This window comes from Mastigoproctus giganteus, chromosome 10 (assembly GCF_048544385.1).
Source record: "Mastigoproctus giganteus isolate SK-2022 chromosome 10, ASM4854438v1, whole genome shotgun sequence".
NCBI lineage: Eukaryota > Metazoa > Arthropoda > Arachnida > Uropygi > Thelyphonidae > Mastigoproctus > Mastigoproctus giganteus.
The window spans coordinates 174799358-174814743 of record NC_143584.1 but is presented as its reverse complement, the minus strand read 5'-3'; the positions used below and the strand labels follow the sequence as shown (position 1 = coordinate 174814743).

General features: G+C 34.9%; 1 protein-coding gene across 1 annotated transcript in view; it reads left to right on the top strand.

The window, feature by feature from the left end:
* LOC150079540 (secernin-2-like) overlaps positions 1-15386 on the top strand; it is a 141804-nt gene that overhangs the window by 78668 nt on the left and 47750 nt on the right. The window contains exons 2-3 of the mRNA XM_090382620.1: positions 10658-10850; positions 13442-13629. Of these exons, the coding sequence (XP_090238746.1) occupies positions 10668-10850; positions 13442-13629 (371 nt within the window). The 5' untranslated portion in view covers positions 10658-10667. The remainder of the gene's footprint in view (positions 1-10657; positions 10851-13441; positions 13630-15386) is intronic.

Below are 15386 nucleotides of genomic sequence, written 5' to 3'. Positions count from 1 at the left end.
AGCATCATTTGATGTTCCATTGTAATGTCAGCTGATGGAAGGTACTCGATATAGCATATCTGTAAATAGTTTAGTATTTTGTAAATACTGTATTTTAGTCCTGTTCTTTCGGATGGAACAATATTCCTCATGCATTATGGAACCCGAAGCAAAAGGCATTTTCCTAAGTGACCTATGTAAATGCAAGTAAATAATTACATAGTGATATTTATTCCACCTTGAGAATGCTGCATGGTGGAGTAGCCAACGGGAGAAGGGAGTGTGGGTCATGTGATACAAGTGGGCAATTAAATCGCTACAAATGCACAGGTAAATAATTACATAGGTCATTTCCTGATTAGATATCGATCAGTGCGTTTCGACAGGTGTATTTTACTTAGGAAATATTTGACTTACTCCGTCATATCTCTACATTTTACGTAGAAAAGTGTGCGCGGGGGTTGGCGAGCAGGGGGAGAAACCCCCTAGTTTACATTTTAATTGTTAATATACCCATTAGTAATGCAATAATGGTTATATTTTGCCATCTAGAAGTCGCACTGCATTTAAAAAAAATATTATTGTTTATACTCCGGCACTACTGGTCGGAGGAGTTTACACTTATGTCAACAATGAATAAAATCATTGCTGTATTTAACATTACCAAGAAACTATTGTGTTATAATGATTTTCTGGTTTTTATTTCATTCACATCATTACAATTTGTATAAATGATTGTGTCAGTGACACATCGGTCAACACTTGGAGTTACTCTTAGGAACCTTAGAAATCCAGATCTTCATTGCTTTTATTGGATCTGTTCTATGTAGTGAATATAGTGTTTGAGAGTCAAGCGGCACTGTTCGTTGCCTTTAACTGAGGATCTGTTGTTATCCGCTTTTGTGGGAAACAGAGACAGAAATTTTTGCAACTATACACATTTATAGGAATAAGAAATTCCCACCTAAATGTAATAAAGCCAGTTGAACTTCTTCACTGCTTGTTATTTACTACGTATAAACGTTGTTACACTTATTTATTTATTATTATTTTTACAAAATAGCAGGCACACAAATGGCACTGCAGCCATATAGAAGGCAAAATGAAAATACTCTAATCATTATTACTGCGCACATTAGCAATTAAAATAGTGTGAACATTTATTTTCCTATGTCATGAAAAATGTATCACACCAACATAATTTGATAGAAAAAATGTTTCCTTCCGTTGTACTTGTGGTACAATTTATTATTATTATTAGCTAATGGTGCAAGGAAACTTGAGGCTTATGCTGCACCAGTTATGACATATGTTGCCATCGCAATGGCAACTTACTCTAATAAATGTTAACTTTTATGACACCGCTGATAAATATTCCTGTTAAATTTAAATTATTATTACTTTTCTTTGGATACCGCAATTTTAGGCATTAAATACGTCGTGCATAATTTTTTTAACCTCTTCAAACTTTAGTTATTGCACAGGACAAAAGTGTAAACTATTGTAATGCGAAATTTAAACCTTTCTTTTTATATATTATAATTTTCATTTATTATTTCTTCGGGAAGAGTTATTCCCGAGCGTTTTTGTTTTCTGGAGGTATTTTGTCTGGGATTTGTGTATTCGCGCTGCTGGAGTTTAAGTGTTCCTTTGTTTTGTCTGCGGTATTTTATTTTATTTAATTTTTTTGGTTTGCATGATACGTAGAAGATTCGCACTTTACCCAGTTCAGCCTTAAAACGAGAGCAGGAATTTATTGTATTTGTAACTTGGTTTACTGTTTCAAAAGTCATGACAAAACAAATTTTCCACTTTCAATGACTTCATCAGTGAAAATGCAATTATTAGAAATGCAGAACTTTCTAGTAGGTGTCAGAAACAGACTGAAACTTCAGTAACTGACTTGCAACATTTGCAGAGATTATAACTTTTGTGCGTTAAATGAACCTGACTTGCAACATCAATGGCATTATCACCGGCGGACACCTTGACGTTAGAACAATGTCGATGGTGAAATGTTCTATAGGAACTGGTCTGTGTTTATTGACGCATAAGAGTACAGTATAGTGAGAGAAGCATTCGGTGACTACTTGAGACCGGTGTCTGTTGTACGATAAACGTGGCACAGCATACAACCAAAGTTTAAAAAAAAAAAAAATTCCCCCCTCATCTCTGATTTCACAAGGTAAGAGATACTTTGTTGATGCATTTCGTAATCTTTCTTCGGCGTTTTACTATTTCTAGGACGAAAACGTATACTATTAATTAAAATCATTTCACATCCGCGTATGGTGCAATAAACGGCAAAGAAAAGGCTTGCTATCACTAAAAGATTATTGCGTTCTCTGCGTCCACTTTTCCCAACAACTTACCCGGGGCGAATTTATTCCAAGAAAAGTTAGATAATTTTCTAGAGCCCATGACAACTTCCACCAAGGTTCAGCTGCATCAGTTACATTCTTTTGAGAGTTAGGCGCATGAAAATAGTTATTTTAGAACAATAGCATGGACTACAGCCATCATGCCATTTTTTTTTTAATTAAAAAAAAAAAGCCCGAAATTATCTTTTGGAGCATCGTTATTTGAAAAATTTTACCCTTCTGGGATTCTCTGTATGTGATAGCCAGGAAGTTATCCTGGCATTTTGATTGTTATGGACATTATTGTATGAAATCAAGAAGATTTATTTATATACTGCATCTAGAGCTTGCAAATTTGTAAATACACTCCTGAACCATTTAAATGTATAGAATTGTTTGGTGCCTGTCCCCAATAATCAAATAACAAATTAATGGCTATTTTTCTATATATTTTTATCATTAATATATGCAAATTCTTAACCATTTTGAAAACATTTTGCAACCCACCTCAATTACCGAATAATTTTTTGATTGCAAAACACTCCTGTTTTGTATGGATAATTGAGGTGGGTTGATGTAGTTTGTTGGCCATAGCTGAATCAGAAACTTTAGTTTAGACAGAGTGATAGCCTACTTTTTAAATTAAGTGGGGGAACTGAAGTAACATTCTGGGTAAACATTAAGCTTTAATCATCATATAGCAGTAACAAAAAAAAAAAAACATTATTTTGGTCATGGGAGAGCTATAGCCTCATGTTTTTGTGGCATAGTTCACAAAAGGTACTGAAGAACATGTTAGCATTAGTAGAGGCATATGATGCAAGAAAGCAAGCTTATGTAGCATCAGCCAAAAAAAAAAAAAAAAACTCTTCCCATTTTACCCACAACTATCAACCACCCGCTTGCTAAGGACACACCTCTATTCTACAGTTGTCTTTCCTCAATTTGAATTTGTCTCCTCAGGTGAGTAATCTGAGCAAGAGGAAGAATCCCATTAGCATTGAATTTGCTCAAACAATTCAAGGCCTTATACACCTCAATTAGATCACCATGCAGGTGCCTAATCTCCAGATGCTGCAATTTGCAGAACATAAGCCTTTCTTGGTAATAGCACCCCTTTGTTCCCCTCACCAATCTTGTTGCTCTTCTTTGTACTCGTTCTAGCAATTCTACATCCTTCCTAAAATGAAGCCTCCAGACATGTATGCAGTACTCAAGGTGTGGCCTGACCATTGCCTTATACAAGGGGACAATCACCTCCTTATCCTTGCTACCAAAATTCCTGTATATCATTGACAAGACACTATGAGCTACACTTGCAGCCTATCTGCACTGCTCAGAAAACTTCATATCTGACTGAACCATTACCCCCAGGTCCTTTTCATTCTCCACAACTCTGAGTGTAGTACCACCCAGTTGGTACATTACACTGGGGTTACTGCTACCTATATGCAGTACTTTACATTTGTCAATGATAAACTTCAGTTGCCACCTCTCAGCCCATCTGTTCAACTTTTCCAGATTCTGTTGCAGTAGTGTACTATCATTATTGTCATTAACCCTGCCAACCTTCATATCATCTGCAAACTTAACCCTGACATTAACCCTGATATACCTTCATAAATATCATTGATAAATACAGAAAACAACAACAATGGGCCCAACACTGAACCTTGGGGGACTCCACTAATAACATTAGTCCATGAAGAATGTCTGTTGATTACCACTGACTCTGTTTTCTCCCACTCAACTATCCTTTCATCCATTGTAGCAACTTGCCCTTAATGCCATACTGCTCAATTTATACAGTAGTCTTCCTTGTGCAAGAGTATCAAAAACTTTCCTAAAATCCAAGTATGATATCAGAATTATTTTTTTTGCATGCAGTTTGTTTGTGACCACATCATAGTACCCAATCAAATTGGTCAGACAAGACTTCCCCTTAACAAACCCATGCTGTGTCTGAACTATAACTGCAGTGTTGTCTAGATAATCCTGCATTGCTTCTTTAACCAGTGACTCCATTATTTTCCTTGGAACAGAAGTTAAACTAACATCTGTAATTACTTGTCACCCTTTGCCCCCCATTTGTGAATTGGGGACACATTTGCACATCACCAGTCCTTGCGGACCTCCCCTAAGTCCACAGAAGCTTTCATAATTATGGCTAAGTAGTAGTAGTAGTAGTAGTAGTGGCACATGATGCAAGAAAGCAAGTGTAGGAGCTTATGCAGCATCAGCCAAAAAAAAAAAAAAAATCACACCATTCCCTCCAAATGCCTGTCCAGTTCCTCCTTAAATTTATTTAACCTATCAACTTCCACAACGACAGATGGAAGTTTGTTCCAGCAATTAACCACCCGCTGGCTAAAGGCAAATTTCCGCACATCTATTCTACATCTGTCCTTTCTTAATTTGATCTTATGTCCCCGTAGATTGGTAATCTGAACAAGTGGAAGGGTCCCATCAGAATTCAGCGTGCTCAACCCATTCAAGGCCTTATAGACCTCAATCAGATCACAGCGCAGGTGCCTAGTCTCCAGCCACTGCAATTTGCAGAACTTAAGCCTCTCTTGGTAAGAGAATCCCTTCATTCCCCTCACCAATCGTGTTGCTCTTCTCTGTACACGCTCAAGCAAATCTACATCCTTCCTAAAATGAGGCCTCCAGACCTGTACGCAGTACTCAAGGCGTGGCCTGACCATTGCCTTATACAGAGGGACAATCACCTCCTTTTCCCTGCTAGCAAAATTCCTATATATCATTGACAAAACCCCATGACCCGCCCTAGCAGCCTGTCTGCACTGCTCAGAAAACTTCATATCTGACTGCACAATTACTCCCAGGTCTTTTTCATTTTCTACCACCTTAAGTGTAGTACCACACAGTTGGTACGTTTCTCTCGGGTTACTTCTACCCATATGCAGTACTTTGCATTTGTCAAGAAGGTTGAACTTCAGTTGCCACTTCTTAGCCCATCTGCCCAAATTATCTAGATCCTGTTGCAGTAGCACACTGCCATTACTGTCATTAACAACCCTGCCAACCTTTGTGTCATCTGCAAACTTCGACATTAAGCCTGATATACCTTCATCAATATCATTGATAAATACACAAAATAACAGTGGACCCAACACCGAACCCTGTGGGACTCCACTAATAACATTAGTCCACGAAGAGCAGCACCCATTGATTACCACCCTCTGTCTTCTCCCACTTAACCATCCTTTTATCCATTGTAGCAACTTACCCTTAATACCATTCTGCTCCAATTTGTACAGTAGTCTTCCATGCGCAACAGTGTCAAAAGCTTTCCTGAAATCCAAGTATATGATATCAAAATTATTTTTTGCATCCAGTTCCTTTGTGACCACATCATAATAACCAATCAAATTTGTCAGACAAGACTTTCCCTTAACAAACCCATGCTGTGTTTGAATTATTGTTGCAGTCTTGTCTAGATGATCTTGTCTTGTCTAAGGGTTTGCTTACTTCCTTTAATGTAACTGGATAGATCCCATCCATCCCAGGCGCCTTTCTTATGTTCAATTTCAGCAATTTCTCCTCCACTTTGCTCTCGGTTCAGTTATTATTAGTAATGGTCACATGGTGCAAGGAAGCCTATGGCTTATGCTGCACCAAGCAAAAAAAATAAATAAATAAAATGAAATAACAAAAAATACATAAATTAAAATTATAAGAATAAAAACAGGTTAATAATAATTATAAGAAGAAAATAAAAAAAAAAAAATAAAAATTAATAAGAGAAAAGGAAATGGACAACTTATGCATTTCCCTCCTCCCTTAGGTAACTTTGAATTTCCTCATACTGTCAGCCTCTACCACTCATGTAGGTAACTTATTGCAGTGATTTATAACTCACTGGCTAAAATAAAACTTCCTGCAATCCAGTCTAAACAACTCCCCTGTAACTTGAAATTATGGCCCCTAGTTCTAGAATCATTTATAACCGTGAAAATTTTGTCCTTATTCCTTATAAAATCATTTAGCTCCCTGACAAAGTTTGATAAGCTTCTGGCCTCCACTTCCCTACAAACATTCCTCATGTGTGAATGTAGATGCAAAATACTAATTCAGTTTGTCAGCTACCTCAGCAGGTTCATCAACAATCAAACTGTTGATGTCAAGTGGACCAATTTGATTTATCCCCTTCCTTGTAGAGTTTACATAAGTAAAGAAGTCTTTATTGTTTTTCTTTGCATCCTTTGCCAAAGATTTCCTGTAATCTGCCTTTGCTTGCCTAATGTCCTTTGTGACTTACAGACTATCTTATATCTACCACAGGCATCTGAGTCTCCTGATAATTTATATGCATTCCATGCATTTTTCTTCTCTTGTCACGAGTCTCATGAGTTTCATCTAACATCTATTTAGGCCTAAACCTTGAACAGTATTTCTTATTTGGTATGAAAAGCCTAGTAGCTTCCACGATTAATTCCTTGAATGCTTCCCATTTAGAATTTGCTGTTGGTAACATCATCAGTTGGACCCACTATATAGAATTTAAAAAATCACTGTAGTCACTTTTACGAAAGCAAAAACCCTTCCCTTTACCTCTGATGGTAGTTGCGTCTTTAAGTAAATCCCACATCACTGCATTTGCTGCCACCTAGTGGTTCCTTTATCTGCAGATTCTTAATGCATGAAGAATCACTGCTGATAATCAGATCAAGAGTATTACTCCTTCTGGTTGCCTCTCAAACATGCTGCTGTAGAAAGTAATCATCCAATAAAGGAAGTCTTGCTACTGTGTGAGTGGCCAAACCATAAGTTCCAGTCTATATCTGAGAAGTTAAAATCCCCCATTAGAAGACAATCTGATTTACTGGCCCACTCTATTTCTCTATACAGTTGTTCATTGTACATCATCAGAGATGTTTTATATATTTATGTATTCTCTGGCTTGTTACTATAAGAATGCCATGCACAACTGTAACATCCTTCACAAAGTTTAAAATAGGGGAATGAGGGGATGACTATAATAAATTTGTTTCCAAAGTAAGACATGTAGATGTTATGATCTGTTATTACTAGTTTTTTTTTTTTTTTTTACATATGTAATTACTCCAATAGATGTATTCTCGAAATGTAAAGTGAAAACTACCTTAAGGCACCACTGCTCCATAAGAAATTATAAAATATGTGGGAAGGGAGGATTTATATTTATGTTTCAGGAATATCCATTGGATAATCCAAATGCAGTACATTTTAAAGTTTGGCTATCAGAATAAATGTGGTAGCAAAACTCTTAATTAAACCGCCATTTTAAATGCCTGTATACAGTACAATAGAATAAATAAGGGAAGCTGAATGCATTACTTATAAATCCACAAACAATGATACCTGAACCCTAGAAGTGTTTTTCTCAGGCATATGTTAAAAATCCCACTGTGCATCATGTTAGATGTGGAGAATTCTTCATCGTTAACTAATTATACATCACATTATCAAATAGAATGTGACTCAAATTTGGAAACTGGTTACACGTACCCCCCCCCCGAAGTAGTGTTAAAGACGTGTCCGCTGCCCAATCAAAATATTAGAGACCAAACTTCATTATCTTGCACAATTTAATTATCCATGTGCTTGAATACAACGTTGAATACTTAGAAATAATAAGTGTTGTAGAAATAATTCCACTACTTTCATAAGTGTTGAGGATAGTAGGGTACAGTGAGTTTACATCTAGGGACTGGGAAGGTGCAGATTTCACCACCATGAATAGATCTAGTGTGGAGAATAGACACATTATCATCTTGCACATGGCCATCATGACCATGCAGATTATACAAGTAATTCAAGATAAATTTCTTAAATATGTGGTGACCTTTCAGACATATCAGTGAAGCCGATCCATGCCATGAGAATAGCTGGCACAGTTGGTCATCGCATGCTGTGCAATAGAATGTAAATTGGGATTCATTAGACCACAGCACTTGGTATCAGTTCTCTATGGCTCAATTGCATTGACTCACACACCATTTTTTTTTTTTTTTTTTTTTGATTGTTGTTGGCGTATCGGCTTCTGTGGCCATAATGCACCTCCCAAGGTTTTTGCAGTACTTTGATCCAAGCCCGAGGTGGGATTCGAACCCGTGACCTTTGGGTTGCTAGGCAGGTACTTTACCCACCCGGCTAGCCCGGTCGGCTTCACACACCATTAGACACTGTTTACGTGAAATGAATGTCTTATGGTTAGGGTGAGTTGTAGCATCATTACTACAGTTCCTTGTTTGAACAAATATGTGCTGATCTTTGCCTGAGTTAGAAGCATTAAAAAATTACTCAAGTAGATTGGTGGATGAATCTCAAAGTACTGTGTTAAAAACTTTGTGGTTTCTTTGTAACAACCATATAAAGTGATTCCCTGATTTGAGTGTAATACATTGTCAGTAAAAATAGAATAAGGTTTATAATATTTTGGTTGGGTAGTTTATGTGCACTGTTTAAAGCAGTTTACAAAGTTTACCATTTATGAATGTTGTTAGCTACATCAATCGTGGGTGGATCTAGTTTTCATTTTTGGGGGGGGGGGTAACAGCAAAGGCATCCAGCTTTCACATTTCATGTATACTCTTCATATACAGGTTTTGTCTTTTTTTTTTTTTATTCATCTTATTGTTTAATTCATGTGAAAAATACAAAGTATTATTAAAAACAGAAATGAACACAAACTACATTTAGGAGTGTTGGGAAATTCATGCCACAACATGTTCATATGGCCTCCACATTTATCAATAATGTGCTGCAGTCAGTATGTAATTTGCGAAGAACATGCTCCAATGTTTCTTCCATCAGAGAAAAAAATTTGAGCTTCAGTCACTCCCTTTGGTACATTTGTGGACATTCTGAAACATTCTTTCTTTGAGATAACCCCCAAGATAAAAATAATATGGGTTTAAATGAGAGAGAGAGAGAGAGAGAGAGAGAGAAAATTAAAGTTTTTTTCAATTTTGAAAGAAACATGGTTTGCTGTCCTCAAGTGTGTGCCTACAGTATGATAATGTCCATCCTCACACTGCCTGTTCGATGAATAAGATACTCCATATTCACCAGACTTATTTTGCCATTAAAAGACACACTAAGACGACATTACTTCTTATCAGATTGCAGTGCATGAATCCAGAAAAATTATCTCAAGGAATTCAAAAATTCTCTCTTAAGTACAGGAGGAAATATGTTAAAACATAATGGGGCTACAATGAAGAATCCACAGTATGTAACTTAACTGTTTCATGGCTCTGTTGGAAAACTACTTTTTTTGATGGTGGCTTCTTGCCACTTTGACATAATTTGATAATCATTTAATTGTTGTGATGGGTATTGTATTCATTGAAGTTACTCCCAGGTCTGCTTGGGCATATCTTAGATTGGGAATACCAGATATTATGATAATTTTTTTAGGTTGGATTATGAAAAAATTAATGAATTCACAGAAAGCACAAAAATCAGTAGTTTAGTGACTATATTCTTCCTTTTGAATTTATTTGGCAAATTTCTGTACCCTAACATAAAAATTGTGTTGGGAATGAACAAGTGATTATGTCGAAGTGGCTGGTCAGCAGATATCATAAAGGATATTTGCTCAGTGAAAAATCCAACTTTCTACCTGTGTAGAATATTTGTTTATTATTATTTTTTAATAATAATAAACTACCTGTTTTACAAACAACTTGTGAATGGATTTGCCAAAATTCCTTATGTCATGCTAAGACAAACAAAACATATTTAGATAGATTCAGAAGATAAAATGAAAGAATCTTTCATAATAAAAAGATAAAGCAAACATCAGAGGCAGCAAAAAGCATATTCCTCTACATGACACTTGAAATATAAAAGTAATTATCATTCTAATTTACTTTTATTTATATATATATATTTTTTAATGATAAGCAACTTTTTTCCGTGCAAGAAAATTTGCTTTAAAAATTTAAAAGATTAACTTATATTACTCTGTATGTATGAGCTGACCATTGAGGATATGTAACACACACACACACACACTAGTAATGCTTTTCATAAGCATCATGGGTTACCCATTAGTGAATAAATTTTTGAATTTGTAAAGTTGAATGATTGTTAGCTTAAATTATTTTTTTAAGTTCTTCATGATCAGAGAAATTAAGTTGAGTTTATTGGATGTCATAATAAAGAGGATAAAATATTATTTGTTAAGGGGAGTGCTTTGTACTCAGTTATATACAATACATCAGATATACAGTGTATTTTTTTTTTTATTTATTATGTTTTATATATGTGCGTGTTTTAGCTAATAAATTTGCATTTGTTTTATGTAGGTATCTTGGAATGGCAAAAGGCAAAGGTCACATGATTACATTTCTTCATTCATGTGACACTTTTGTAGCTTTACCACCAGTTACATCTAAGGGATGTGTTATTTTTGGCAAGAATTCCGATCGACCTGCTGGAGAGGTACAAGAAGTCATATATATTCCAGCTAATGATTACCATGGTGATTCCAAAATACAGGTGTGTCCTCAGTTTTTTCTCTCTAAAAATGTTAATATATCTAATTAATGTTCACATACTTTAGTTGCTGATTTTTTTACACAAGGGGCAGATTTTCTCCCATTTTGTAATTTCACTGCAACCCAAATTATGCTTTGCTTTTGTCTCCTCCAAGTATTTATTAGTTAATCTCTTGCTCTTTCACTTGAATTCCATTTAAAAAAACTATTTTTGGATCAGTACCAGTGTAAGAGGAGTAGGAATCAGTGGCATAGCAGAAGGTTTTACAGCCTTTACATTGCATAAAATTTGCTTAAAGTTTCATAAAAGTAGAAAATAAAACATTTTAAAAATGTAATTTAATTGAAATATATTAATTATTTACTTAACCCACAAGCAAGTAGATAAATTTATTTTTAATCCTCATGCATACTCAGCAAGGAATAGTTCAAAATTGTTCACTTTTTTGATACCACCTCTACGTTTGATTTGTTATGGACACAAGTGTGAAAAATCCATTTTTTATATTTAAAATGTATAGTTTTAATTATTTTTTTAAAAAATACTTCCAACCTTCATTTTGGCACTTTAGGCATACACACCTATCCCATGATTTCAAATTACTGCCCACATTTGGGCATCTCTTTGCTGCTGCTATGTGGAGAACATATTTCTATGTTGCTCCCACTGGCTGACTGTTTAAACCATGAAACAACAAGCTCACTTGTTTCAATCATTGGATGCAAACCGGAAGCTGCAACAAAACAAAACAGGCTCAAGTATTTATTACAAAGTCTGTGTTTAAACAATTGGACACTAACCTGATGCTGCAGTAAAGGTAATACCAATGTGTTTAAATGATTGGAACAGAAAATAAGAAGCCAGCATGCTTCAACAACTGGACGAAATATTTTTTTTAATGAGTAGAAATGCAAAGTTTCTCTAAGTGTCTTAGTTGTAGTTGCTATTTCCAGTAGTTTGTTAAAGGCATTACCTTTAATGAATTTAAAGGTAATGTTAAAGGCCATTACCTTTTATTTAATGAATGCTTTAAGCTCTAAATCAAGGGGAATTGAAACTTAGTCAATATACTTGTAAATTCACTATAAATGACTTTATTATAAACTGGCTCAAGTATATTATTTATATACAGTAATAGAAAGAGGTTAGACAAGGATTCAGTAATAATGAATGAATATACTTAGGTATAACATAAGTGGTAAACATTATGCTGTAATAATGTAATTATTGATTTGTTTGCATTTATTTATTATACATGGTATTGAATATTCCCTGATTAAATGTGACTGAACTGCCCAGAGAATTTCAAATCCAACAGCAGTCAGATATGAAATTCTATGAGCAGTGCAGACAGGATTCCAGGACAGATCATGGGGTTTTGTTAATGATATACTGAAACTTTGCTAGCAGGGATAAGAAGGTGGCTATCCCTTTGTACAAGGCCATGGTTAGGCTGCATCTTGAGTACTGTCTAGAGCCTCACTTTAGGAAGGATGTAGATCTGCTGGAATGGGTGCAGAGAAGGGCAACTAAACGTGAAGTAAAAAGGTGAAGGGAACAAAAGGGTGTTCTTATCCAGAAAGGCTTCAGTTCGGCAAGTTGCAATGTCTGGAGATTAGGCACCTGTGGGAATATCTGATTGAGGTGAGTAAGCTAAATGTTGAAGGCATTCTTCCTTTTGCTGAGGGATTATACACATGAGGGAGCATAAATTTAAGTTTAGGAAGGAAAGTTGCAGAATACATGTGCAGAATTTTCCTTCAGCCAGCAGGTGGTTGATGGAACAGGCTTCCATCTATTGTTGTGGAAGTGGGTAGTTTGAATAAATTCAAGGAAGAACTAGACAAATTCTTGGAGGGTATGGAATGGTTGAAGTGTGTAGGTTTTTTTTTTTTTTTTTTTGGCTGATGTTTTATAAGCTTGCTTTCTTGTATCATTTGCCACTACTAATACTAATATTCATGCTAGAACTTATTGAATAATATAATGAAATAATAGAGACACTACATGTCATTTGCATAGAAGTGATATATGAGAATGTAAGAAATGCTATAACATAGTTAAAGAAAAACTTACTCTGTCAAATAACAGGCAGTGTATTCAGTAATAATATTAGTGTCAAATGAGCAGATAGTTTACTGTGAATTGGCCTTAGCTCTTTTTCAAAATTGCATTATGAGTGAACAGGAGCAGTAACCTGTTTTAAAAGATCTCTTACATGAATGTTATTTTCTTTATCTAAGAAAGAAATTGCAGGTACAGTATTTTATGTCTGAATTTTTGGGGATTTTAAATTAAAACTACTGACAAAGATCCATGGAACTGTTATTACAATAATCTGACTTATTTCTTTCACAAAAATACTTATTAATTTTATTTTGATCTTTGATTAGTTTCAAATGAAAATATAGGAGGAGCATAAGGTATCCATTCTTCAGTAAAGTAGACACCAAAGTATCATATATATATTTTTTTTAATAAATGATTTCTAAATCATCCAGGTTATTTCTTTATACAATTCATCTTATGATAGGCTTATTTTGTTAGCATATTGCTTATACTTATTTATTTTTACTTATACTTACATGCAGTGCACTTATATAGAAATAGACCAAGTTGAACATACACATGCTGTAATTCTAAGTAAACCAGCATGGATGTGGGGAGCAGAGATGGGAGCCAATGAACATGGAGTATGCATTGGAAATGAAGCCGTATACACAAAATTGAATGGACCTGAGGATGAAGAAGAAAAACTGTTAGGAATGGATTTAGTGAGGTATGCCCTTACATTATTTTTGGCCTTTGATAATAGCTTATGCTGTAATTATATTGCTATTTTTATTTAACTTTGTTTTCAAATTCCCTTTATCATCCTAAATTAGATAATTAGATAGTATGAATCAGAGCTGTAATACTCAATATGTTCTACGTTGATAATAATATTAGTAAATTAATAAGAGGAGTTTACCTCAATATAGTACGTGGAACACTTCCGTATGATACCCTCCAGAAATTAGAAAGGAAAAAACGAAAAAATCAACAACTTAGTACATTAAAGTAAAATATAAATAATTAAAGTAAAATATAAATAATTAAATAATCAATTTAACACAATTCAAAATCAATTCAAAACAATTAAAATTCAAATTAACGCAATTAAAAGAATCTAACGAAAATATTCAAAACGATTTTCCTTCCTGAAGCTGACAATGCTTTTCGACCGACTGTCGTGATCACAGGAATGAAAATTACCGAATCAGGATAAACCTGCAACTTAAATAGTGATTATATGTCTTCGCGCATGCGCGTAAAGGTCCACGCATCGGAGATCAAATATGGCCGCCGAACATTAACAGAATTCTCGTGTAATTTAATTTCAACGGTTTCTGCAATTAATAGTCGCGTATAATTACGTTGAACGTTAAGTATTTTGGCCTCGTTAAATAAAAAAGTATGTTTTTCGTTAATGGCATGAAAGGCTAATTCTGACGCTGCTGACCGAGAAGCACGAACTGAGGCTTCGTGTTGATTTACACGGATATTAAGAGAAAACCGCGTCGAACCCTGGTAAGACGAGTCGCAATCACCGCAAGAAATGTTGTATACTAGATCATTAATTTGTGTTGCGAACGCGGAAAGAACCGAGCGATTGTTCAGTATAGTGCGTAACTTCCGTATAGGCCTAGCTATAATTTTAAATTCGGTATCTTTAAAGAATCTGTTAAGTTGTTTGTGCCACTGTTCAACATATGGGACAGAAATAAAGTATTTTTTGATATTACTATTGCTGATTGGTGTAGTATTTTTTATCCTATCCTTAGCTTGTACCCTAATTCGATTTATTGTGTTAATGGGATAACCCCTGTTCAAGAATCTGCTAGTTAATATTTGTATTTCTGAGTCCAAAGCAGAATCCGTCGTTGAATATTTATAGGCATTTAGAAATTGATTAAAGATAATCGATCTTTTGTAGGTGAACGGGTGGTAGCTATTATAATGAAGAAGCATACCGGTGTTTGTGGGTTTTCGATAGATGCTAAATTGTATTTTGTTCGAGTCACGGGTAAGCGTGAAATTTAGAAAGTTTAATGACTTAGTATCCGTATCTTCCCTTTCCAATGTAAATTTGAGTCTAGAATGAATATTATTAAACGAATGTAAAATGTCTTGGATAGTACTACTATCAGTAATAACTAGAACATCGTCTAAATACCTCCCATAGTATGTGATACGGGGACGAAAAGGTGTCAAATGTATCTGCTCAATCGTTGAGAGATAGATCTCTGACATTAAGCCACTCAGGCTCAAACCCATTGGTAATCCAAAAATTTGTTTGTACACCTTGTCTCGAAAGGTGATGTAGTTAGCCTCAGCTAATAGTTTAATTAAGTGAAAAATTTCCTTAATGGGCAGCTTCGTATAATTAATCGGTGTCGAGTTTTTATTTAACATATCCCAAATAATATCTAATGTGTATTCAACGTTTACATTCGTATATAATGATGTAACATCTAATGAGAATAAATTGTCATT